This window comes from Pelophylax lessonae (genome assembly GCF_965119305.1).
Source record: "Pelophylax lessonae genome assembly, chromosome: 1".
Lineage (NCBI taxonomy): Eukaryota > Metazoa > Chordata > Amphibia > Anura > Ranidae > Pelophylax > Pelophylax lessonae.
In genome coordinates, this window is record NC_138768.1 from 727,357,923 (window position 1) to 727,383,078 (window position 25,156).

The 25,156-nt window shown below is 44.1% G+C and overlaps 1 protein-coding gene across 1 annotated transcript in view; it reads left to right on the forward strand.

Moving 5' to 3' along the window:
* Positions 1-21,368, forward strand: part of ASAH1 (N-acylsphingosine amidohydrolase 1) — a 42,307-nt gene extending 20,939 nt beyond the window's left edge. Inside the window, exons 9-14 of the mRNA XM_082253419.1 lie at positions 7,153-7,207; positions 9,781-9,862; positions 11,126-11,257; positions 12,810-12,933; positions 19,443-19,499; positions 21,264-21,368. Of these exons, the coding sequence (XP_082109545.1) occupies positions 7,153-7,207; positions 9,781-9,862; positions 11,126-11,257; positions 12,810-12,933; positions 19,443-19,499; positions 21,264-21,353 (540 nt within the window). The 3' untranslated portion in view covers positions 21,354-21,368. The remainder of the gene's footprint in view (positions 1-7,152; positions 7,208-9,780; positions 9,863-11,125; positions 11,258-12,809; positions 12,934-19,442; positions 19,500-21,263) is intronic.
* Positions 21,369-25,156: the final 3,788 nt, after the last annotated feature.

Sequence of the window (25,156 nt, forward strand, 5' to 3'; positions counted from 1 at the left end):
GCCCTCAGGCCAGCTCCGCAAGCGGAGGGGCCTAAGAAGAGGGAGACACAACATGACTAACTCCAGCAGACTTCCCAAAACACTCACAAAAATCGCCCACTCGAGGTAGATTGGGCTGCATGTAGGGAGGAAAAACAAAGAGAAGAATCCAGAAACGGGATACCAAGGAGAGGAAACATGAAAGAGAAGGTAGGGAGAGAGAGGGAAAAGAAAGAGGCCTAGGGAAGGAGAAAGAGGAAGGGGGAAAGAAGATCGTACCTGCCAGAATCCGGAGCACTGCCAGCACCGCGCCCCCACGGGATCCTCCCGTCCACCTGAAGAGCAAGGACATCCTACGGAAAGGGGCCTAAGGGCTGGGCCTGGGAAGGGCTGCTAAGGAAGGATCGGCCAACACCAGCAGGGCATGATCTAGGCTCGAGGGCACCGCGGACAGATCACCTGAGTGATCAGCCCACGTTCGCCACCTCGAGTCATTGCGCTCCCTTGTCCCACGACATCTAGCGACCCAGTCCTCCACATCTCTGATGGTGTCCACCATCCGCCGCCACTCCGTCCTGCCCGGGACCTGCGGCCGCTTCCAATAAATCGGGATCAGTCTCCTCGCAGCATTAAGGAGATGGGGTAGCAAGCTACGTCTATAGCGGCTGAGCGGCATGCAGGGCACGTGCAGGAGAAAATGGAGGGGGCTAAAAGGCACGTCCAGGTCCAGGATAGTTTTGACCTTTTCCCGGATGTCGTGCCAAAAAGGGGCGATCACCGGGGACTCCCACCACAGATGCAGCAGGGTACCGGTACCGCCACAGTTTCGCCAACATGCAGAGGAGGCCGATGGATAGATGCGTGCCAAGTCTGCTGGTACCAGCGCGTCAGGAGCTTATAATTTGTTTCTTGCATCTTAGAGTCTGCCGAACTCGAGTGAGTCAGTTGGTAAAGACAAGAAAGCTGGGCGTCAGTAAGTTGTATTCCCAGGTCCCGCTCCCATAGCCGAGTACATATGGGTGCAGAAGCAGAGGATGCAGCATCTAGTAGTTGGTACAACTCAGAAACCATATGAGGGATGGGGTCGTCCTGGATGAACAGACATTCAAAGTGTTTAAGAGAGGTCTGGGGACGGATTGCAGGGCCATGAACGGCAAAGAAGTGGTGGAGTTGCCTATACTTCCAAAAATTCATAGGGGACCTGCCGTGACGTGCTTTCAAGACATCATAGGGCAGGAGTTTACCGCGTTCCATCAGTTTCCCGCAGCTGGCGTTGCCATCGTCCACCCAGGGGTCAAAAAAGGCCATCTGTTCCCCAGGGCCTACAGTTAGTTGGAAGCCGCTGTGGCCGTGTCCCCAACCCGACTTCCTTCCGCAGCAAAAAAAAAAAATTGTCAGGGGGCAGTGGGTCGCATTGCCTGCGGTTCCGGGCCGCAGGTTGGACATGCTGGTCTAAAGCTTCAGTCGGACAATGCCAGCAGGGTAGTCTGCTACTGGTGTGCTCTCTTTAGGTAACCCATAGTGCTCTGGAAATACATATGCATGTGATAAGATAATGCTAAGACTACATATTATACTAAAAAGACAAATATAAAACATTGGTTTATAAACCTGTAAGGCTAGGTTCCCACTATAAGCAGGTGCAGGACTGCGGGTAATCACGCGCTTTTCCACACCCACATCAAAAATGCGCTGCTGTTAGAAGACACGTGGGGGTGACGTGTATTCTTCATGGCACCCCCACTCACTGGAAACTGCAGTGTGTAACACAATACTGTTTCCCTGTGGTTGTGATTTTGTAAAAGATGCAGGGACCTTTTCCCTGCATTTTCTGTAGGTACAGCAACTATTTCAAATGAATGGGCTGCTGCGCCCAAGCAAACACAGCCAGAAGGAAGCCGCAGTAGTGTGAACCTAGCATAATTTTTTTTTTTTTTTTTTAATTCATTTTTTTTTTAATGGCATAACATCATTTAAAAATAATCAAAACTAACCAAAAACTATAATAGCTTCCCTTTAGGTTTTGCCAGCTTCTGTTAGCCCTGGTTCACACTAGTGCGATGCATGAAATCCTGCGATTCAGAGCCGGTTCCCGCATCGCACCTGAATCGCACACTGACCTCTGTGAACCGCTGGGGGTTTCAATGTAAAGTTAATGATCAGTTTTCAGATTGCAGTGCGAACTGTCAAATTGTGCAGGAATGGGATCACGTAGGTGTGAATACCCATGCAAAATGATTCCAGTGCGGACCAAAAAAAGAGTCCTGCACCATTTTGGTGCGAGTGCGATGCGATTTCGGCCATACAGTTTATATGGTTGAATGTGCATAGCACAGACATCGCATATGATCTGCACAGCAATGTGGTGCAAATCACATGCAATGTCTGTGATCGCCTAAGGCTCGGTTCACATATATGGGAATTGGATGCGTTTTTAACCACTTCACCTCTGGAAAGGTTTACCTGCCCCCCCCCCCCTTTTTGGACCAGGCCATTTTTTGCGATACATCACTGCGTTATTTTAACTAACATTTACCTGGTCGTGCAGCACTGTACCCAAATAAAATGCATGTCCTTTTTTCCCACAAATAGAGCTTTCTTTTGGTGGTATTTGATCACCTCCTGCATTTTTGATTTTTTGCACTATAAACAAAGAACGACCGACAATTTTGCAAAAAAAAAAAAAAGAAAATTTATATTATTTACTTTCTGCTCTAAAACCTATCCAATAAAAATCAAATTTCTTTATTGTACATCACAGGACACAGGGCAACCATAACAATTACTATGTGGGTTATGCGCCACCTATAGGTGAATGGACACTGGCAGATCAATCAAACCGGAGGAACATGCCTGATCGCCGTTGATCGGAGCCTAAGCTGGATCAAGGCTGGTTAGTACTTGGATGGGACTGCCTGGGAACAGGTGCTGTAAGCTGTCCCCTCCTGAGCGAGGGAGGCATCTGAGGATGCTCTGGTTTGAGAGCATCTTTAGCCTGCAGAAATGTTCTAGGTTAAATACACCTCATGGGACCTTCTGGGTTTGCCATAGCGTCAGTCTTTTGCCTTGCATTGGCTCTTAGAGCAGAAGCTATGGGCTCATTATTGTAAAACCCCTAAATGGTATCGGTTCCAAAACTAAATGGGGACATGAGTTCTATCTTAAGATCACAAACCGATGGGCATCCTTCTGTTTCAGATCGGCGCGGTCTGTTTAGTGATGACCTCTCCAGGAGTTAGATTTCAGGGTCCATAATCATCAATATTGCATATCATCATGTGACATTTTTTTCCAGGCTCATAAAAGATTTCTGCAATTGCAGTAGAAACTTGTGTTTTTTTTCATTTGTGGCTCAGCCCCATCGAGCTAGCCACAGCTGCCGAGGGTTCGCAAAGCTCCAAGCCCCGGTACTGGACTTGCTATACCCTAATAACACCCTAATAATCCTTGATCAGGAAGCAGTTGGCTTCAGGTTTTCTTTCGATACATTTCTGCAGGAGAAAATTGTATCTAGTTAAAGCATGTTCCCTAAGGACAGTCCTACTCCAAGTTTTTTTGTAGAGAATTATTCTCTCTGTCTGGAACATGAAGATCCAAGCATTGGATTGCCAGAGGGCTCTGTTCCCGGGGTGTTGCAGAGCTAAAATTGGTGGTTGATGGTTCGGAATCTGGAGAGGGCGAAATTCTTCCTTTCAGGGGTTGAGGCAAGTCGCTCCAGTTGGTTTAAAGGTGGCTACAGTTCTGTGGACTTGGTTTCCACAAGACAGAATACTGCCCATTGATATCTTGAAACTTTTTGCCAGTACACCTTGCTCTAGATTATTGGACGAACCAGTTGTAGGTTCAATCCGACAATGCCTCTACAGTGGCATATAATCAACCACCAGGAGCCGTGCAACTCTGGAAGGGAACCTCATTCCGTCTGGGGTACAACAGGCGCGGCCTCTGTCGCCAGTACACATTCCAGGTATAGAAAAATGATGGGGGTTTTCCAGTTATCAGCCACTAATGCTGGGACCATGCGGTCCCTGCTTCCTGAGAATTTTTTTGGCAATCTACCAATGTTGGGGAACTCTGCAGGTGGATCTAGTGGATTCCAAGTTCTACATCAAGTTGGACAGGTTGTGTCTGGGACGAGAATACCACTGGGGGTAGATGCACTGGTAACACCTTAAAGGGAAGGCATCAATTAGGGAGAACTGGTTCCTGTTTCGACTACTACCGCATGTTTGTGGAAAATCGGGGAGGTGGTAATACTGATAATAGTGTTGGCCGAAGGACTTGGTACTCTGACGTAGTCTTGGACACTTCCAGTTCACCTGGACCTAATGGTCTTGGGTCCTGTTATCTCCGCTCTGTTGAGTGCCTGGAAGTCGGCTTCAGGAAGTTTCAATTACAGGACTTGGAAATATTTTTTCCTGGGGTGAAGCCAGGAAGTGCCACCTGCAGATATGTGAGTGGAAGTTTTTTTCCTTTCTCCAATCGGGAAGGGAAGTGAGATTGGCCTTAGGTATCATTTAGGATTAGATTCGTCCCTATCCATTTTTTTCTAGAGGCTGTTCTTTCTTACTCCTTGATTCATACTTCATACAGGATGTAATGCATACAGTCCCTCTGTCAGGCCACCCTTGTGTCCTTGGGTCTTGAATTTGTTCTTGACTGTCCTTGCAGAGGCCACCTTTTGAACCAATTTGAGAAACGGTTATTCCTTTGACTCAGAAGGGGGCTTCTTTAGTTGCTATTACTTCAGTAAGTGGAGTGTCAGAGCTGACCGCTCTCTCATGCAAGGAGCTGTTCTTGGTCTTACATCATAAGGTGATGTTGCGTCCTCCATCTTTTTGCTTAGTGATTTCTAGTTTTCACTTAAATCAGGACAGTATCTTGGCAGTAGTAAGATCGTTGTATACTCTGGAGGTAGTTCAGGCGTTCAGGATTTACTTGAATGTTCAGCGCAGGTCAGGAATCCTGGTTTGTGCTACCAGCAGAGCCCAGGAGGCATCCAAGTTAACTATTTTTTTTTTTTTTTCATTTGATCCACCAGTTAACTATTTAAGCCTATGGCTTGAAAGGGGAAGGTCCACACTCCTTTTTGTTGAGAGTGCTCTCTACCAGGTGTGTGGGGGCATTTTGGGCCATCTACCATCAAGTGTCAGTGACTCAGGCGTTTAAGGCCACTACATGGTCCTTGGTTCATACATTCACAGGATTTTACTAGATGGATATCAAAACCATGGAGGATATTGCTTTGGCCACAGTATGTTATGGGCGGCAGAATATGTCCTTCTCAGGTGGCAGTTTCAGTGATTGTCTCTCACTCCCCTCAATGGCATTGCTTTAGCACATCCCACATAGTAATTATTATGGCTGCTCTGTGTCCCGTGATGTACGATAAAGAAAATGTGATTTTTTTTTTTCCTACAGCTTACCTATAAAATCCTTTTCTTGGAATACATCACGGATATTCATTGCTTTGCTACAAAACTGAGATACTTAGGGATATTTTTATTAAATTTTTTTTTTTCATAAAAAGTAATGGCGGCGATCAGTGATTTATAGCGGGACTGCAATATTGTGTCGGACAAATCAGACACCTAACTGAGACTTTTTTTGGGAACCAGTAACACTAATATTGTGATCAGTGCTAAAAATATGCACTGTCATTATACTAACGAGGCCGGCTGGGAAGGGGTAACATCAGGTGCAATCAAAGGGTTAACTGTGTTCCTAGATAATGTTTCAGTGTAGTGGGGGAGTTTTTTACTATTGGAAGGCATGGATTGGCGTTTCTGCTTTACAGGAACACAGGATTCATGTCTTCTGTACTGACAGAATGGCAATCTGCCTTGTCAGTGTACAGAACGATCAGCGGGTGCTGAGGACATTGGGTCAGTGGGTCCCGCTGATTAGCTCCCACTGTGTAAAATTACAGCGCGAGCGAGCCGCTGGTGGCGTGCATTTGCACTTAGAACCCAGAAGAGCAGGATCACATGTGTGTGTATATATAGGGGATTCTGCACAGCGCAGCCGCCCTGTATCAGTAAATGTGCTATGGGGCGGTTCTGCAAGTGGTTAACCGCTTCTGATTTACATAACATGTGAATCGGAACAGCTTTCAATGGAGCTGGTTCACACATGTCCGGGGTAGCTGCAATCCGTTTCTGAAAAGGGACCTGTGCGATTTTAGGTGCGAATTAAAGTAAAAATTTGCATTCAAATTGCACCTGAACCGGTGAGCGAAACCTCAGGGGACTCCGGACTACAAACCACAGTCGGGTTTTCAACAAAGTGGAGATAGATTAGAATACCTGTATTGCTACCACTGCCCTGTTAAGGAGATCCCCCCCCCCCCTATTTGTCCTGTTTACCATTATCATTGAAAGTAAAAGAAAATCTCAAATTACGGGTTGTCCCCATAACTGTGATAGATGTGGAAATCTTCCAATGGGCACACTAGTTCTAGTTCTGACCTAGGGGTCCCAAGAATGCCTTAGTTTGCAGGGTTTTCCTCTCACTTCCTGTGTTGGCTATGGGACAGGAAGTGAAGGAACCCCCCCCCCCCCCCCCCCATGGGACAGATGGCAAAAACGGGGATTATAACCCTCTATTACTCTATCCAAATTGGGGGGGGGGGGGAAGTTTAGCCTATAGTTCTCCTTTAACTGTAAATTTTTTCTGCACTTTTTTTCTTATAGTACCCCTACAAAGGCCCCGGAATGCCTGTTGGGGGTGCCAACTAATGCAGCTTTCTATGATGGTGTGGCAACAATGCTGTGCTGCCCCGAATTCAGAGCAGAGTTGCCGCTCTCACATATTCTGTGCCTGTTCACACTACTGTGGGATGATATGACGTTGCAAGAGGTGTAGTTATCAGCATTGTCACAGCTGATTCTCAAGCCTGTAGCTTGTAAATCAGCACCTGGCCACAATGTCTGCAATGTCTGGGAGGGGGTGCGATTGAGCCACAAATGAAGGAGTTAGCCCAATCAGGGGAGGTAAAGGAATTTTTTGTTTATATTATGAAGCATGTCAATCACATAGTATCTATATTTGGTACTTGTTTAGGCTGTCATACAAGAACATTTAGGCGTAATATAAAGTAACAATTTTTCTCTAAGAAGTTGGAAATGCACACAGGGTGAGGTAAGTTTCTAAATGTTTCTGCTTTTCTTACAGGGTATCCTTACTCTCACTATGAATGAACGATACAGTTTAGATGGGGGATACATAGGTGAGATACTTGCTGCATAAACTTGTTTATTTTATCTGGAAAATGTGCACAATCAATGTTTTACACACCTCTGCCACAGTGCTGGGTCATCTATTCCTTATTGCATCTACTAACTACAGGAAAGATTTATGTACTTTTTATTGTTTACTAGTTATGGCAGTGATCTGCGTTTTTTTGCGTGACTGCGACATTGCAGCGGACAGATCGGACCCCTGACTGACATTTATGACACTTTTGGGGGTACCAGTGACATTACTACAGTAATCCGTGCTAAAAATATGCACTGTTACTGTAATAATGACACTGGCAGGGTAGGGGTTAACAGTGTGGGTGATCAAGGGGTTAAATGTGAGCCTAGGGGAGTGATTCTAACTGTGGGGGGGGGCATGGCTTGTGAAATGACCATAGAGACCCGTGTTCCTATATAGAAGGATCACAGGGGCTCTATGATCATTCCAGGGAGAAGAACGGTCAGCTGTGTTTACAACAGGTGACCGTTCTTCTCTCTCATCGGGGAACAATCGTGGGTGTCAGGCGGTAATCAGAGCCGCCTGCCCGCTGCATCGGCTTCCCTGCTGATGAGCAGGGGCAGGAGCGCGCTGCTGGCGGTGGCGCTCGCCCCCTAGCCTCCTGCGCGTGGCGGACGTATAGCTACGTCGGTTTGCCCAGGAGCTGCTGCCTGCGCAGTATAACTGCGGCGGGCAGTGGTAAAGTGGTTAATAGATAAACGGAAGGTAGTTGACCAAACTAGAGGAGTTTATTCAGTTCAATGTTTCGAGGGATTGCAGTCTATCTTTCCCAACGTCTTGACTAAGATGGACTACAATCCATTGCATTATTGTTGAACAGAATAAACTCTTCTTGTTCTGTCTTGTACTCCTGTTTAGGGGCCCGAAGTGCTTCTATTAGTTTTTTGTTTTTCAACTGATGTCACATTAGCCATCTTCTCTTGTGCAATGACCACATTACAGAATCCATTTTTGGTAAAGCGTTTGTTATATAGGATCACTGCCAAAAATGTAGATAATCCATGGAATCCAGTTCAGAAGCTCTATCACCAATAATTAAACTCCTTTTAAGGTAATAATAGTTTTCTTGGAATCTATTTTCATTCACTCCAAAATCGATGTTAAAGTGGATGTAAACCCTCACATATACCCAGTGAAGTGAATAGCCTCAGATAATACACCGAGATGAAACAAATCTCCCTATATAAGTTTTTCATGTATATCTGCTGTCTTCAGCTTTCTAGACTAGCCTTTTTCAACTAGGGTGCCTTGAGGTTTCTTCAGGGGTGCCTTGGCAAACTGCCTAAATATCGCTTCAATAATTGTATACAAGGCGGTTGGTGGATGAAACCTGCCTTTTAGTTTAAAAAAAGCCACAGGTTTTTATTGTGCACCATTACAGTCTTCTAGCTGCCAACCTCTTAACGACCAATGACCTCATCAGTTGATAAGGAGGATGTCAATTGCCTGAATATCATCCTTGTTTGACCCTCCCTTGCCTCTCTCCATCAGCTTTGGGGCCTCATTAGCTAAGTGATGGAGAAAAACTGAGGGAGAAGAGAAACATTGAAATACTAGTCAGTAGCAGTTTGCAAAAGTGTATTTGCTTTGGAAGAATAAATCCCCTCTAACGTTGGGTGTCCTATGTGTATTGATGTTGCTGCAATATGTAAAACTATTAGAATAGTTTTTACTTTTTAGAATGGGGTGCCTCAAGGCTGTCCATAATTTTGAAAGGTGCCTCGAGATTTTCCATAATTTTAAAAGATGCCTTGACTAAAAAAAGGGTGAGAAACACTGTTCTAGTTTCTTTAGAAAGTGCACATCGTATTAGAAATTTTTCTTCCTGTTTCAGCAGTGGGAGGGGAGTCTAGGCATACAGCTGTGCTGTGAATAGACCAGCTCCCTGCTTATCTAGCTCTAAGTTCCCTCCCCCAACACAAATTTCCAGCTGCTTTTATCTCGTATGTTGGAGAACTTGTCAGAGGAACAGAACAGCAGAAAGACAGTGTTCTGCCAAAAAAACTCCAACCACGTCACTTCCGGTGACTCTACAGTAGGAATAATTGGAGATGTTGACGAGTTGCTGTTTTCACAGACCACCAGCAGCCTATACACTCCAGTATACGCTATGACTGGACGTTGTTGGTAACAGCCGCTACTAACCAACAACATGGCCGCGACAACTTTGTTCCTCTTTACCCAGTGTTCTGTGAAAAGAGACAACTGGTCATGTACTGTACAGGCTGCCAGTCTTCTGTGAAGACAGCAACTCTTCAATCTCCAATTATTCCTGCTGTAGAGACACCGGAAGTGATGTTGGAGATTTGGCGAGTTGGAGTTTTCGGCAGAACAACAGCACTCCAGAGCTTTGGAGAGAGAGTTAGGTAAACACTACAGATATATGTGCATAGGTCAGATTTCATGAATTTGGTTTACAACCACTTTGAAAGCAAACTAAATCTTGGAACTATTTTTGAACGACATTCGAATGTACTTAGAATTTTTGTTAAAAATTCTTCTGGTGTATACCTAGCTTTGCACTCATTCTCTGTGTATGTATAGGAATCCTGGAGTGGATACTTGGAAAAAGACAAGGGGTATGGATGGGCTTTCTAACCAGAAGTGTACTGGAAAATGCAACCAGGTAAGGACAAATTTGTTTCTTGCAAGTTATAAAATTGCATATCTCCTTATTACCTGGATCTGTCTGCTCTTTATACCACTGCTGGACCTCTACATGCAATACTGTTCATTTATATTAAACGAATATATTTTATAGAAAAACTTTTTTTTAACTATTCTTCAGGCTATTTTTTTTTTTTTTTTATACAGTTTGGTCTGTTTAAGACTTTCCATCAGTCTTTCCTTTCTCTGATCCCTCACTGCACACTGGTATATTTTGTTTTATACATTTCTTTATGTAAGGGCAATATAATTGCCAACCTTTAGGATCTTCTATTTACAGTACATGGATTACCGTATTTTTCGCTCCGTAAGACGCACCTAGGTTTTAGAGGAGGAAAACAAAAAAGAAAAATATTCTGAACCAAATGGTGTACTAAAATATTTAATAAAATAGAATAATATTTCAACCATGTAAAGTGAACAGCAGTCAACAATGGCATTAGGAACCATCATCACTGTCATTAACAAATGAGGAGAGACTTTAAGGTTCGAGTACTCTTCTATTTTTTTGGGAACCCCAAGAACTCCTCATCGCTAGTGTCAGAATTTTTGAAGCTCAGTTGCTCACAATCACTGACATCATTTTCTTCGCTATCTTCATATACAATACTATCTTCAGTTCCATCTAAGGCATTGCTAATGCCACATTTTTTGAACGACTGTACAACGATTTTCACTGAGTGCCATGATATTTTCACCCATTCACAAACTTGAGTGATAGTGGGCCTCTTCATTTGTCCAGTAGGTGTCAGATCATGGTTACCAGCAGCCATCCATTTGTTCCACTCTTCTCGCATAAAGACTTTAAATGATGCGTTTGCTCTGCAGGGGTTCGGATTCCTCGTGTGAGGCAGCGAAGTCAGTCCAGTCAAGGCAGCTCACGTGCACAGCAGCGCGGCTCCCAGTACTTGCTCGTCGTCCAGCCGGGTTGTGCTTGTTCACTGAAAGGCTGACCTGGTGCTGCTGCACTGCTGACTCGAACAGATGAGCCGAGTGGCAGGCCCGGTGCTCTAACACGGCGGTGGATGCAGCGACGGGGGGAGGGGGGCTACTGATCAATGTTTGTCTTTCCCCCCATTTTTTGGAGCGAAAAATACGGTAGCTTTATTTATTGCAATCAAAAGATATTTTTAGAATAGACTTTATTAACCAAAATGAATGATAACTCCTAAACCTATTGTAACAAAATTTGTGTTCTCCCCCCCTCTTTCTATATATGCAGTTATGATGACGCTAAAGAAGTTCTATCGAAAACAGAGATGCTGGCCCCAGCATATTTCATCCTGGGAGGTAACAAGCCTGGCCAGGCCTGTGTAATCACACGCAGCAGGAAGTCCTCCATCAATTTCTGGGAGTGAGTACTCATAGTTACATAGTTGGTGAGGCTGAAAAAAGACACCAGTCCATCCAGTTCAACCTATGATGAGTGTGTGTGTGTTTTATGTCAAAGTACTTGAATACCCCTGTATGTTGTGGTTGTCAAAGTGCCCATCTAATAGTTTTTCAAAACTATCGATGCTCCTCGCCGATGCCACTGCTTGTGGAAGAGAGTTCCACATCCTTACCGCTCTGACGGTATAGAACCCTTTACGTAATTTAAGGTTAAACCGCTTCTCTTCTAATTTTAGTGAATGGCAGCGAGTCCTTTTTGTGTTCCCTTTCACTGAATAGTTTGTTACCTATGATAGGGTCACCAGTACAGTATTTGTACATTGATATCATATCCCCTTTCAAGTGTCTCTTCTCCAGAGAGAATAAGTTCAATGCTTGTAGCCTTTCCTCATAGCTGAGATCCTCCAGTCCCTTTTTATTAGCTTTGTTGCCCTTCTCTGAACTCTCTCCAGTTCGGGCACATCCTTCCTGAGAACCGGCGCCCAGAAATAGACGGCATACTCCAGATGTGGCTGGACCAGAGTACTCACCCAGGTTTTATCTGTTAAATGTTAGCACTGCAAATTAAATTGTTTCTAAAGCCTAAATATTTTTTACCTTAATGCATAGAATGTTTAGGTATCAGTATCGCTCAGTATCAGGTTTACTTACCCGAGCCCTCATTCACTCCAGCACTGTGCTCTTCTGCAGCCCTTCTCTTCCCGGTCTCGCATGTGCTGAGTCCTGTTGTCTGTGTCTACAGATGCAAACAGCGAGCCTCAGAAGCGATCCTGCTTGAGTGCCCCCATAGAATAGGGAGGAGCACCAGTGGGGGACCTAAAAAGAGGAGGATAGGGGCCGCTCTGTGCAAAAAATTGCACAGAGCAGGTAAGTATAAATCTGCTCACTCTACAAATTTGTCAATGCTGAATCTGAATGCACTCTCACGCATAAACTGGAGCAACATCATCCCTGCCCAGACAGCGGCCAGCGGTTGAGTCCCAGAACCCTGTCGCCTGAAGATGTCAGCGGCTGGGTGGGGAGCTCAAGGACACCGCATCACTGGAGCCAAGGTGAGTGTAGTTTCACTTTAACTTTTATTCTCTTGGTAAGGTGCTTTTATTTGCACTTTTTTTATATTTCATAAACTATTGGTAAAAACCAAAAAAATTGTGATTTGTGGTCAGTACATTTTTCATTTTAATCTGCCTGTGTGCATGTAACATTTAGTTTATTGTCTAACGTGTCTTTTATTGAGGGGAGTGTTAACCATCCTCTCCAGGTCGTTTACATTCATTACAAGGATTTTACTACTTCCCTGCATATATAATTTGCTGCTGTTTCTCTTGAAAATGATACACAATTCCACTCAAATATCATTACTAACTTCCTAAGTGCTTAAGGGGAAGGCTGCCTCTTGTGTAGTCACATGATCAGTCCTTATGTTGCAATAGTAGTAGAATGCTGTGCTATATTAGATAATATACAATCCAGATCCATAGGTGTAGTTTATAATTTATGTGGCTATATTTCAGACTGGATACTCAAAAGGGTGAATGGTATGTCCTGGAAACAAACTATGACCACTGGAAGCCTCCGCTAGCCATTGATAACAGAAGAGATGCGGCCATGAAATGCATGAACCGAACAGGACAAAAGGTAACCTAAAGAAGAACTCCAGCTTTTTCTCTCCAAAACAGATTGTTGTGCATGTAAATGAATCACAACTCCACTGTCAGTTTGTGTAACGTACCTCCGTTAGCAGTATATAGCATGTTTGTTTGTGATTTCACTCCTCCTGGCTGAATTTCTAAGTTCTCTTACTTCCTGCTTCCTTCCTTTTCCAGCCCTGATACTTTATGTCCCATGATCATTTGAGCCTCTGTAGCTTTAGGGCAGGCTATGGGAGTCACTTGTACCGACTGTGGGAGTTGATGTGGGTGGGCCCTAGGGTTACTGTGGGTGTTTCTGGGCCTTCATGTGGGTGGTGAAAGATTTTAAATGTGTCATTCCTATCTTGCGGCCTTTTGGCTAAGATCAAGTGTAGTATCTGTTCTTATCAGTGATCCAGTGGGGGAGCTGTGCTGTCATCTGACCTGACCAAGGTTGGGTGGTGGCTATGCAAACCTGCTGGAGTGATGGGGACCTGGAAGGTTAGTATCGACAGGGACTGAAACTGGAGCGCCTGGGCGTAACTGGGGGCCGGGAGTAAGTCCTGTCAGAGAAAGCTGGAAGGGTCCATTACCTCCTGATTTGAATGGGCTACCTTGTCTGGCCAGGGGCCTGGGAGGGCACATGGACCGCGGTGTCTGTGCCCCCTGGGAGTGGTCGTCCTAGGGGTGCTCTGAGTAACACTTGGGTGTGGGCCCCCATGGTGTGAAAAGGCACATGGTCACAGCTACAAAGCTTTCCTTATGCACTGCACCTTTTAGGGCCTGGCGTGTGAGTCCTCTGGCTTAACCTGAAGTCTAGGGGGAGGATGTGTGGCCCTCAGGTTCCTTCCTCCCTTTCCTCTGGGGGGGTCTCTCTTCGGGAGAGCCCCTCGACCTAGTATTCGGGGTTGGCTTCAGCTGGCCTGAAGAACGGGGTCTGCCAGGCCTTCTGGCTAGGCAGACCATGTAAACCCTTTGTCCCTGTCAGGAGCCTTGCGCCCCCGGGGGATTAGGGTCAAAGTCCTACCCCTTTGGGGGGTGGACTAAAGCACACCCTTAAGTACACTTCTTAGTGTGTGTTCACATGCACGTTTTTTGTTCACTTACGAGTTTTTTCGTTGTAGCTTTTTGCACCACCGCAGACTTAAAAAAAAAAAAAAAAATCCTATCTTGCAGCATGCCAATGAATAATGGCGTACTGCAAGACTACAGAGTAAGGGCTATGGAAGGTTATTTTGAAGGTGTTTCCTTCATATGTAAATTAATCTGGTGGTTTCCTTATTGAATAATGCTGTGATTTGTGAGGTGGGACTTGGGAGGTTTGAACTCTTCCTGTAGGTGTGACTGGGCGGGACTAAATGCTAATTAGGACTTATTCAATCCCACCCACCATCGGAACTGTGAAGGAAGTTACATCATTTGCAGAGTCTAAAAGACTACAAAGGGGAGTGTTATAGACTCGAGCTGCTGTAGAAGGGGCAGAGTCTATCAGCAGAATCTATATAATATCACATGACACAAAGCCAAACTACCGTAAACCCAGAAATGAGGGGATCTGTGGACAACAGAGCAGCATGATACAGAGGTATAATCTATGCTGCAACAGATCATTCTGTTCAATTCTAGTAGAAAGAAAGTTTGAATTCAGCTTTAAAGCATTCCCTAACTCAAAGAACACAAATGTAATATATTGTAGCTTACTAGTCCTTAGAAATGATAGCTATATTTTCTTTTAGGCTTTTTTCCTGGTGAACTGTCAGTAACACATCTCCTGTCCAAGTATGACAATTCTCACTCACTGGACTGTATAAATGAGGAGAACTGTTGGTCTCCTTGGGACAGGAAGTGTGTTAGAGCTACAGAACACCTCCCTTTTAGGGGGAGCTTTTTTTTTTTTTTTTAATTCAAAAGAGTTTCTGCTAGTATTAAAATGGCCATAAAGTAACAACATCCATGTTGACAAAGACATGCGCCTATGTTCTATATATTCAGTCAAAAGAATAGATAATACAAGGTCTATTGTGTCTATTCAAACAGCGAGTAGAAGATTCTGTCTGCCACATACTCCAAGTTTTTATTAAACTTCTGTGGTCATAGTTCAGTTTCACATTTGGGAATGTTTTATTAACCTTCTCTTTACATTGTTGTTAGGTAGGCTTTCCAGCATGGACCTTAGCTATCAGCTTCTTAGCAATAAACAATACTCCATGCAAAAAGGTATACAGATAAATGTTTTATTCTGAAGGCTCAGGGAGAACCAGCAGGCATAGCCAAGAGTCTAGTTGTACTGCCGAACCCATGACATCATGCAAAAAGGTTATTATTTGCTCCCAGTAAGCCTGTATCTTTGGGCAGGGCCAGAGCAGGTGGAAAAAGAAGCCGGAGCCCCTTGACACTTATAGCGTATTGGGTTATAAGAGGGTTTATACCTTGGTAGGCTGGTTAGAACTTCTTCTCTGGTCTCATCAATAAGATCCAAATAAACCTCCCACAATATCTTTCCATTATAAGCCTGGACTTGCGCTGTGGAGGGCTGCATAAAATTCTGAAATCATGTTTTTGATTCTAAGTTTTAACTATAGCAGCAGCCCAAGGATTATCTGTAAGCACAGGTAATACAAGACCAAAATTCCCTTGACTGCATGTCTAAGCTGAAGGTATCAGAAATGCATAGAATTCAGCAAAATAATCCCTCATTTAGATCTGAAAATGTTTGGCGTTGTCCACCAGTTATAATGTAAGCTAACCAAGTGTTACCATGTCTACACCAGAGCTTGGGATGTGGCACCTTACAGGGCTCAGGCAAAGATTGATGCCACCAAAGTGGAGTGTGACTAATAACTCCAGGATTACCTAGTTTGGACATACAGTAGCTATTCCCCATTGTTTAAGACATTGAGTCAGTATCAGGTTGGTAGGCTGTAGGCCTGTGTAATCTATAAATTCACAATTATTAATGGCAGTAGGGTCTATTGGAAAAGTAGTACTTCCAGGGAACATAAGGTGCATTAACTTGGGGGCTTCAGCAGTGTGCCAGTAGAAAATATTAGAAATCTGTGAAGCCAAGTCTGGCAGGATCAGGCCTCCCAAATCCTTAGTCTGTTTCAGACTGGACCAGTTCAGTTTGTGTTTGCTGGAGCCCCAGGTAAAAGGTTTAAATGGAGAATCTAACACCTTAAAATATTTCAAAGGGGAAATCAAGGAGATTGCTAAAGAATATAAAAGGTTTTGGGAGAAGAATAATTTTCACAGAGTTAATGCCCCATAATACAAATCTGGAGCTTAGACCGTATGGCAGCCTTAGTTTGAACAGTAGTAAGCAGGGGTTTAATATTTCACCCTTTCGCTGCCACCGTTGTATGCTGCAGCAGCTGGTGTTTTACTGGTCCTCCTGGGGAGTGGAAAAACCTCACATGTTTGCCCATTCTGTCTATGGGAGAGGCTTAGAGAAGTTGTAGTCGTTTAGTACAGCCCTCAAATTTTCCACTCGCCTGCTCGCATTTTGTGAGTGGAAAATTATGTTGGGCGAGCTCTGGGGAAGAGAGGAGAGGAAAGCCGGATAATGTCAGAGCGGCGGATAATCCCGCTGTAACAGCTTCAATTGTAATTTGCGGGGCGCTCGTCGACACACACAGTCCCGCCTCCTAGCCCGGCTTCTTTGATAGACAGAACACCTGGCCAACCAGAATGTGTGACGTCTATCAAAGGAGCCGGGCTAGGAGGCGGGACTGTGTGTGTCAGCGAGCGCCCGGCAATTACAATTGAAGCTATTACAGCGGGATGATCCGCCACTCTGACATTATCCGGCCGCATACCGATGGGGGGTGTCAAGCCGGAGTGAAAATCGATCTCCCAGAGCTACACCGGTACTCGCGCCGATCATCTCCTGTGAAGGCAGCTGCTCCCTCGGTCTGTGCTGCGCTGCTCACGGGTGCTGGAAGCAGGTGAGTGTCCAAGGATTTAGCAGCCTCCCTGTGTGACTGGATAGGAGGAGCGGTGGGGCGGCTGCATATAGAGGAATTGATCTTTCCAGCTGGATGCCTGATTCTCCTCTCTGCAGGCATTGAGCAGCTGCAGGAGGAATATGCAAAGATCAATTCCTCTATATGCAGCCACCCCACCGCTCCTCCTATCCAACTTCTTTTTTTCTTTTGCTGGCCCCCCAGTGCTGTACAGCCCCTCCCTCTTCAGCCCTCCCAGTGCTCTTCAGCCCCCCCCCCTCCAGCCCCCCAGTGCTCTTCAGCCCACCCCTCCAGCCCCCCCAGTGCTCTTCAGCCCACCCCTCCAGCCCCCCCAGTGCTCTTCAGCCCACCCCTCCAGCCCCCCCAGTGCTCTTCAGTCCACTCCTCCAGCCCCCCTAGTGCTTAGTGCTTTTCAGTCCACCCCTCCAGCCCCCCCAGTGCTCTTCAGCCCACCCCTCCAGCCCCCCCAGTGCTCTTCAGTCCACTCCTCCAGCCCCCCCAGTGCTCTTCAGCCCACCCCTCCAGCCCCTTAGTGCTCTTCAGCCCACCCCTCCAGCCCCCCAGTGCTCTTCAGCCCACCCCTCCAGCCCCCCCAGTGCTCTTCAGCCCCCCCTCCAGCCCCTTAGTGCTCTCAGCCCCCCCAGTGCTCTTCAGCCCACCCCTCCAGCCCCCCAGTGCTCTTCAGTCCACCCCTCCAGCCCCTTAGTGCTCTTCAGTCCACCCCTCCAGCCCCCCCAGTGCCCTTCCACCCCTCCAGCCCCCCCCCCCAGTGCCCTTCAGCCCACCCCTCCAGCCCCCCCCCAGTGCTCTTCAGCCCACCCCTCCAGCCCCCCCGAGTGCTCTTCAGTGCACCCCTCCAGCCCACCCAGTGCTCTTCAGCCCCCCCTCCAGCCCCTTAGTGCTCTCAGCCCCCCCAGTGCTCTTCAGCCCACCCCTCCAGCCCCCCCAGTGCTCTTCAGCCCACCCCTCCAGCCCCTTAGTGCTCTTCAGCCCACCCCTCCAGCCCCCCCAGTGCTTTTCAGCCCACCCCTCCAGCCCCCCCAGTGCTCTTCAGTCCACCCCTCCAGCCCCCCCAGTGCTCTTCAGCCCACCCCTCCAGCCCCCCAGTGCTCTTCAGCCCACCCCTCCAGCCCCCCCAGTGCTCTTCAGTCCACCCCTCCAGCCCCCCCAGTGCTCTTCAGTCCACCCCTCCAGCCCCCCCAGTGCTCTTCAGCCCACTCCTCCAGCCCCTTAGTGCTCTCAGCCCCCCCAGTGCTCTTCAACCCCCCCAGTGCTCTTAAGCACCCCTCCAGCCCCTTAGTGCTCTTTAGCCCCCCCCCCCAGTGCTCTTCAGCCCCCACCCTCCAGACCCTTGATGGGCACTGATGAGACTGCACTGACGGGCACTAAAAACGTTGTTATTAATATTTTTGTAACTTCTGCATTAATTCAAAAACAATTAACAGTGTAATTTTGAGATAATTTATGAGGGCGTGTTTAGGGGCGGAATTAGGGGCAGGGCATGGTAGGGGTTGGGTGGGGCAACTGGTGGCGAGTAACCCTTAAGGCCTGGCTAGTAGCTCAGGACTTTAAATTTTGAGCCCTGGTTTAGTACATTAGGGCCAAACCCAAGGCTACAAGCTGCCCCATTCCACAATAACATATACTTTTGCCTGGTCTTAGGAGGCCTGTAAATTCATGAATAAATGTCTTGTGTTAAGTGAGGTGTTTTTACTAGACCTAAAACCAGTTTGAATTGGGTGTATAATGGTTTTGGACAACTTGATTAAGCCTGAGGGAAAGTATTTTTGAAAAATGTTTAACATCTGTTTATAGTGAAGATGGGGGTCTATCAGGGTGTTGAATCAAGAGGGTCTTTAGCTTAGGGATGAGAATGAAATGATAAGTTCTTCAGACATAGATGGCGGCAATGTAAAAGTCATATATATCTCTTGATGTAAAGGGGGGGGAGATATTTTGCAGTTCACGCATAGGACCGGGTAACAATGTTATCTGAAAATTGTGCTGCACACGCAGAGAGCACAAGTCCTTTCAAGCTTACCGGATTTCTTACAGGGTGAACACTTTTTTTTTTTTTTTTTGCTTTTACTGAACAGATATAATAGAATGCTTTAAATGGTAGTTTGACACAAAAGGGAGCAAATAAAAAATATCCCCACCCCCACAATTATTACTTTTTGTATCACTTGACCCTCCCTCTTAGATTGTAAGCTCCGATGATTCCTCTTGCATTGTATTAAATAGTCTTGTAACTGTTTTGTCTCCCCTCACATTGTAAAGTGCCGTTCAAACTATTGGCACTATATATCCTGTATAATAAAAAATAAGCCTAACACTGACTCATTTTTTTTTTTTTCCAATTTGAGGAAGGGGGAGTAAAGGTTTTTTTTGTCCTAGCCCCCTGCTTCATTCAGAAATATCTTCATGTTGTTGAAAAGGCCAATTTTAAATGAAGTTCTCGTTTACTAGTTTAAAAACATTTTGATGGAGCAGATTTGTATTTTATTTTTCTATTGTCATAATGCTGTAACTTATTTTCTGCTTCTCTTTGCAGGGCATTTCATTTTCAACAATCTATGATATGCTTTCTACTAAGCCCGTTCTTAACAAGGTAAACTTCACACCAATGTATCAGGATATATGTACTTAAAAACTTGCAAATCCATCTGAACTGTGTAATCCCTCTTGAGTGGAGGTTGGTGGGCCTAGTCTGCTTTTTCTGTAAAGTCCTTTAATGTTCAGGGAACCTGGAGGAATTATATTGTGGTCCCCACTACTGCAGGCTGTGTGCAGTATAGCACAATATTTTATCTGCTATTAGAAATTCATTGCTGTCACTTCCAGATCTCTTTTTAAATATAATGAGCTTCTGAGCCTCCTGGGCACTTGAGAACTGTGACCTTAGATGGATAGTCTTGGCCCATCCCTTCACACTTTCCTCTGTTAGTCCTTGGGGATACTCATCCCATTGATTGTCCAACAGAGAAGAGCATGATGGAAGGGCTAAGCCTCAACTTTCTCATCTAAAAACCAAACTTGCATAAATGAGCTTTTGGAGCTCCCAGGGCACTTAAAGAGATTTGGAGGTAAACCATTTCATTTCTGATAGCAGTTTCGATACGTGTTTAAAGAAAAACTCTTGGGATGAAAAATCTTTATCCTTGCAATGGGTTCCCCTCACCACTTCAAGGATTACCAGCTTGTATTACCTAGGGGATGATTAATAGGATATACCTACCCTATTCCTCACTCTCCCAGCAGCCTATGCTCTCCTGTGCTGTTTGTCGCTCCCAGGTTGTGGGCAGGCACTCAGGGTCCTCCTGTATAATGCAGGACCTCTGCAGACCAGTCAGGCAGAAAAAGGAAGAGTCTTCAGTGGATGGGAGGCCTGTAGGAACAGAGAATAAGGTAAGTATATAACCTTATTCGTCATCCCATAGGCAAAACAAGCAGTTAACTCAATTCAGTGGGAGAACCACTGCAAGGGTAAACATTTTTTTGGCCCCAGAGTTCAGCTTTAAGTAGTATGAGGCTAGGTTCACACTAGGTTCGGCCAAGGCTCACAGCAAGGGGTCCGGTGCATCCCTATTCTCCATTTCAGGTGGGACTCGTGTCCAAATTTTTGGCTGAATTCGGACCTGAAGCGCGCCAGAAGACGCACCGGACCCTTTTCCAGTGCAGACTGCGGCCGCCCCGGTGCTGTGTGAACCAACACCATTGAGAGCGAGTCACACTCTCCTGTCATGCAAATTGGATGTGGAGAAACTCGCATCCAATTCGCATGTGAACCCAGCCTAAGAATACTTGTACTTCTTTATTTATTTATTTTTTTACTTGACTGTATGCCACAGAATATGTTAGAGCAGACAGAAATTTTTCAGTATTCCTCTACTGATGCTCCAGATATCTATTTTTCATGAAAGCTTGTTTTTTCATTTTTATTGCAGTTTACAAAATGCAATAAGATGAGTAAAAAGGAAGTTAGGTCTAGAATAAAGTATATGGTAGACCTGAAGTGCATTATATTAAGCTTCTTGGAATGTTAGCTGGCAGGTGTTGTAAATCCTAACCATGCATGCAGTGTACACTTGGAAGATAAAAAATAATAAAGCCCCTGGATGATATATTATTAGTATTACAGTCCACATGGCTTTCTTTTTCAGGGGTTATGGGCTGGGCTAATAAAAACCGGACAACATAATGGAAATGTCCACAACAATCGATGACAATAGTATTTCTGAAGTCTTTGTAAATCAGGCATCTAATTAGCTGAATTGGCTGCCACAAGCATCATCCCACTTTTTTCCTGTGTTACTATATAATTATATAATATATGATTCTGTGTCTTGATGTGTTTTTGTTGTATTTTCTGCAGCTTACCACATACACAACCATGATGTCCATTTCTGAGAACAAGTTTGAGGCCTACCTTAGGGACTGTCCAGACCCCTGTATGCCTTGGTGAAAGGAAGGATAAATGTTGGAACTTGGGACTCATTAAAAAAAATGTAACGGTTTTCTGCCGCCCATGAAAAATTGAAGCTCCCTTGAATTGGAAACATTTTACTCTATTACCAAAGAGACTGCAATAACAAGCCAGTGTGTACTCTTCTCATGCGACTCTAGCAGATTGCACTCCTTAAAATGTGTTTCTATTATTGGTGAGATTTATCTTTTTTAGGTCTTGGAAGCCCTTTTAACCAATCATATGTCCAAACCAGATTCTTTCAATGTAAATCTAAATGAGCATATGTTATCCATTTCCTTTCTACGGGTTTAGACATGTTCTGCATATGGTGGCATGCCGTGAGCAAAGTTACATGCAGAGTAGACAGCTGCTCTGTCCCTAAAATAAAGCCAGAAAGAATTTCGCCATAGATTACTAATATATATCATCATATGCCAGCATATTTTTTGGGATTAGTTCCGCTTTAATGCTTGCATTAATACTGAGCAAGTGTTCAAGAATAACTTGACAAAACAGCAATATCATTTTAAATGGTTTACTGTATTGTGACAAATGCAGGGAAATGTAAATAAAATGTTAATATTTGTTTTCCTAGAGTTTAATATAATTGTATGTTCAGTACACACACACTGTACTAGTAACATGCTGCTGTCAGATGGTATACCCGGCTCTCGTAATCCTTTTTATATTTTTGCATAAGGTACTTCTCTTCAGTTTTGTGTGCACTGAACAAAACTGTATATTGCAGATTTTTTTTTATCAATCGAATCCGTTAGCAAGGTGATTTACTAAAGACTACTGTAATGCATTGCACTAACCTAGTGAGCCTTCGTTCACCTTAAAGACCCAGTTTAAATTGTGCAGGAAAAGTGGCCTTTGCCTTGTGGGATTTTTAAGTAATTGTTTTCAGAGGCCTTTGGAAGCAGGATAAGCTCTAAATGTCATACTAGTTATACTGTAGTTTTTAGGCCTCATGCACACTGAACATTTTTACAGCTGCTGTTTTTGGCGTCAGATGTTTTTTTCTGCAGCCAGTAAACTCCCCAGCATGTTATCCTATGTCCATGCACACATAGGCTGTTATCAGCAGTATTTGGTAGGGGCGTTTTCTGACTGGAAAAAAACCCAGAACTAGTGGGTTTTGAGAGGAGTTTGTCAGCTGTAAAAATGCTTTAACTCTGGAAAAAAAGCTTTAAAAACACAAAAAAAAACCATTGAAAAACTTGGCTATTCGGCATTTATCAGCGTTTTTGAGCCATAAGCTTTTGTGAGAGTATAATTTTGTTTAAAAAAAAGCTTTTGCTCTTGTAAAGACGTTAAACGTATTCTACAACTACAGCTTTCAACAACTAACTCTACTGACTTATTTTTATAATGTCCAGTGTGTATGAGGCCTTATTAAGTTTTGCTTTCTATATGGTACAAGGTGAGATTGTGAAATAGTTTAACATTACATTGATACTCTAATTTTCTGATTGGCTGTTAGACCCAAATCAGATTAAAAAGACATTTACTGGATTAGATTAAAGAGGTGTCCCAGCTGGGGAAAAAAAATAAAAAGTCAGCAGCTACAAATACTGTAGCTGCTGACTTTTAATATATAGACACTTACCTGTCCAGGGAGTCCACGATGTCAGCACCCTAGCCCATTTTTGGATCGGCTGCCGCCACCATTCTTTCTAGGGGAAACCAGCAATGAAGCCTTACAGCTTCACAGCCGATTCCCTGCTGCTTATGCGGGAAGCGCGCTGCTCATTCTCATTGGTTCGGCGGCAGGGGAAGGAGGATGGAACTTCTGAGGGACGGTGCTGCGGCGCTGTCTCCAGCAAGTGGGGAAGGGTACCTGTCAAAAACAGGTACCCTCTCCCCCTCAAAGGTTGCCAAATGTGGCACCGGGGGTGGGGGGGGGTGGGGTAGGAAGCAGATGAGCGAAAGTTCCACTTTTTAATGGAACTTCGCTTTAAGATTGTTTTATACTTTTATTTTAAAGTAAATATATTTCAAAGTGTGTGCTAGGGATGAGCCAATTGATTCAGTGAAGACCATATATATTAATGCTGAGTTTATCCATCTAGTGAAACACACATTTTTGATTCCCATGACAATTTCCAAATAGAATTTCCAAATAGATCTATCTGATGCATCTGTTTAGGTGAATCAAACCTGATTTAAAAATCAATTTGCTTATTCTTCAAGTCTACCTCTTTTATAGCATTATGTTCAATGAGGCCTTTAGGTGGAATTTAATAAAAAGGCATCCTAACTTGAGTGGGTCTTTGAGGAAACAGAAAGTTTGTAACACTTGAGTAAATCTGATGTATTTGCAATATGTTCTGTTTTGCACTGATAAACCAAATCTTTTTTAAGCAATGCTATTTAACTATACTATATAAGAATCGTTTAGAAAAAAAAAAATTACTAGTTCTACTATCACTTGGTGTTGTGTCTTTATTAAAGTACTACAGCGTTCTAGAAGTAGGACTTAAACAGGTATCCTTTTTCTCTTCGCTTGCCTGCTCTGCTCAAAACTTTTAATTTATAAACAAGAACTTTAATGTTGGAGCAAAGTGTGAGTAATAATTGCTCACGTGATCGTGTCTAGGTATTACATTTATAAGTAATTCAAATAAATGGGTACCAAAAGAAATTTGAGCAGCTAGTCAAAAACAGTGGGTTGTGAAAAAGAGGACAGCGCTCAATAATTTTCTGTGCGTGAATCTAATTCTAATCAATTATGCCTAATAAATAAATAAATATGTATACATAAACCACAAATCACGAAAAAACCATTACATAAGCCAAATGGGTTTTCCCCCTAAAGGGCTTAAACTTTAAAGTGATTGTGCATATAATTAAATTAATATATAGTCCTTGTAAATTAATATTAAATATATAGTCCTTGTATCTCCAAAGTGCAAGTGCAAAACCGTGCAGCAAACAAATCTCAGTGATTGTTATTAAAGTGCTTCGTGTTTCAGCAAAGCTGCATTTCTTCATGCAAAATAGGGGAAAGGGGAATTCGTCCCCGAATGCCTAGCCCACTTACCGAACGACCCCTTGGGGTCTAGCATAGGTAAGTGTTATCTTTTAAGAATTCCCGGTATCTTTTTCAGACTTGCGTCTCCCCGCTGTACTATATCTGGGATTTCCTTCTGCTGGTTTGGAAGAGGGCTGGATAGGGATTCCGGTATACACCCCGTTCAGACCACGTACGGTGGTTTCAATATGTCAGAAAAAAGCAAGGAAGCTCATGGTGTAGTATGTATAAACTTCAAGATTTAATAAAGCAGTAGTCACTTACAGTTCAGTATTGGAAGAACAGCTGATTCTGTAGAGCAGCGCCGCAGCCGGTTTGCGTTTTGGCTGCATTTCAGAATTCGGAAGAACTTTAATGTATTTTTTTTTTAAAAAAAAACAGTTTTATTGATCGTGTGGTTTTTTCTTTTTTTTTTTTTTTCTTTTTTTTTAATACATTCAAGGATATGAGAACAAACCTTTTGTATTTCAATGAGATCACTCACATGTTAATGAACTCTTTGGCAGAGTTCTTTTCCAAGCCATTACTGTTGCAATGCATGGCAAATCAGCTTTAAATTGAAAGTGGTTTATCTCCTTCAGCAATAAATATATGCATTAAATAACATTAGAATCACATACATACAATATGTACCTGTCAAAGGTTTGTTTGAAAATACAGCGTAAACTGGAGGTAACCATTTTTTTTTCATCATATGCTATTCCGTGACAATTATTTATTTATTTATTTTATTTATTGCTTTTGAATGATGGCCACTGCTATT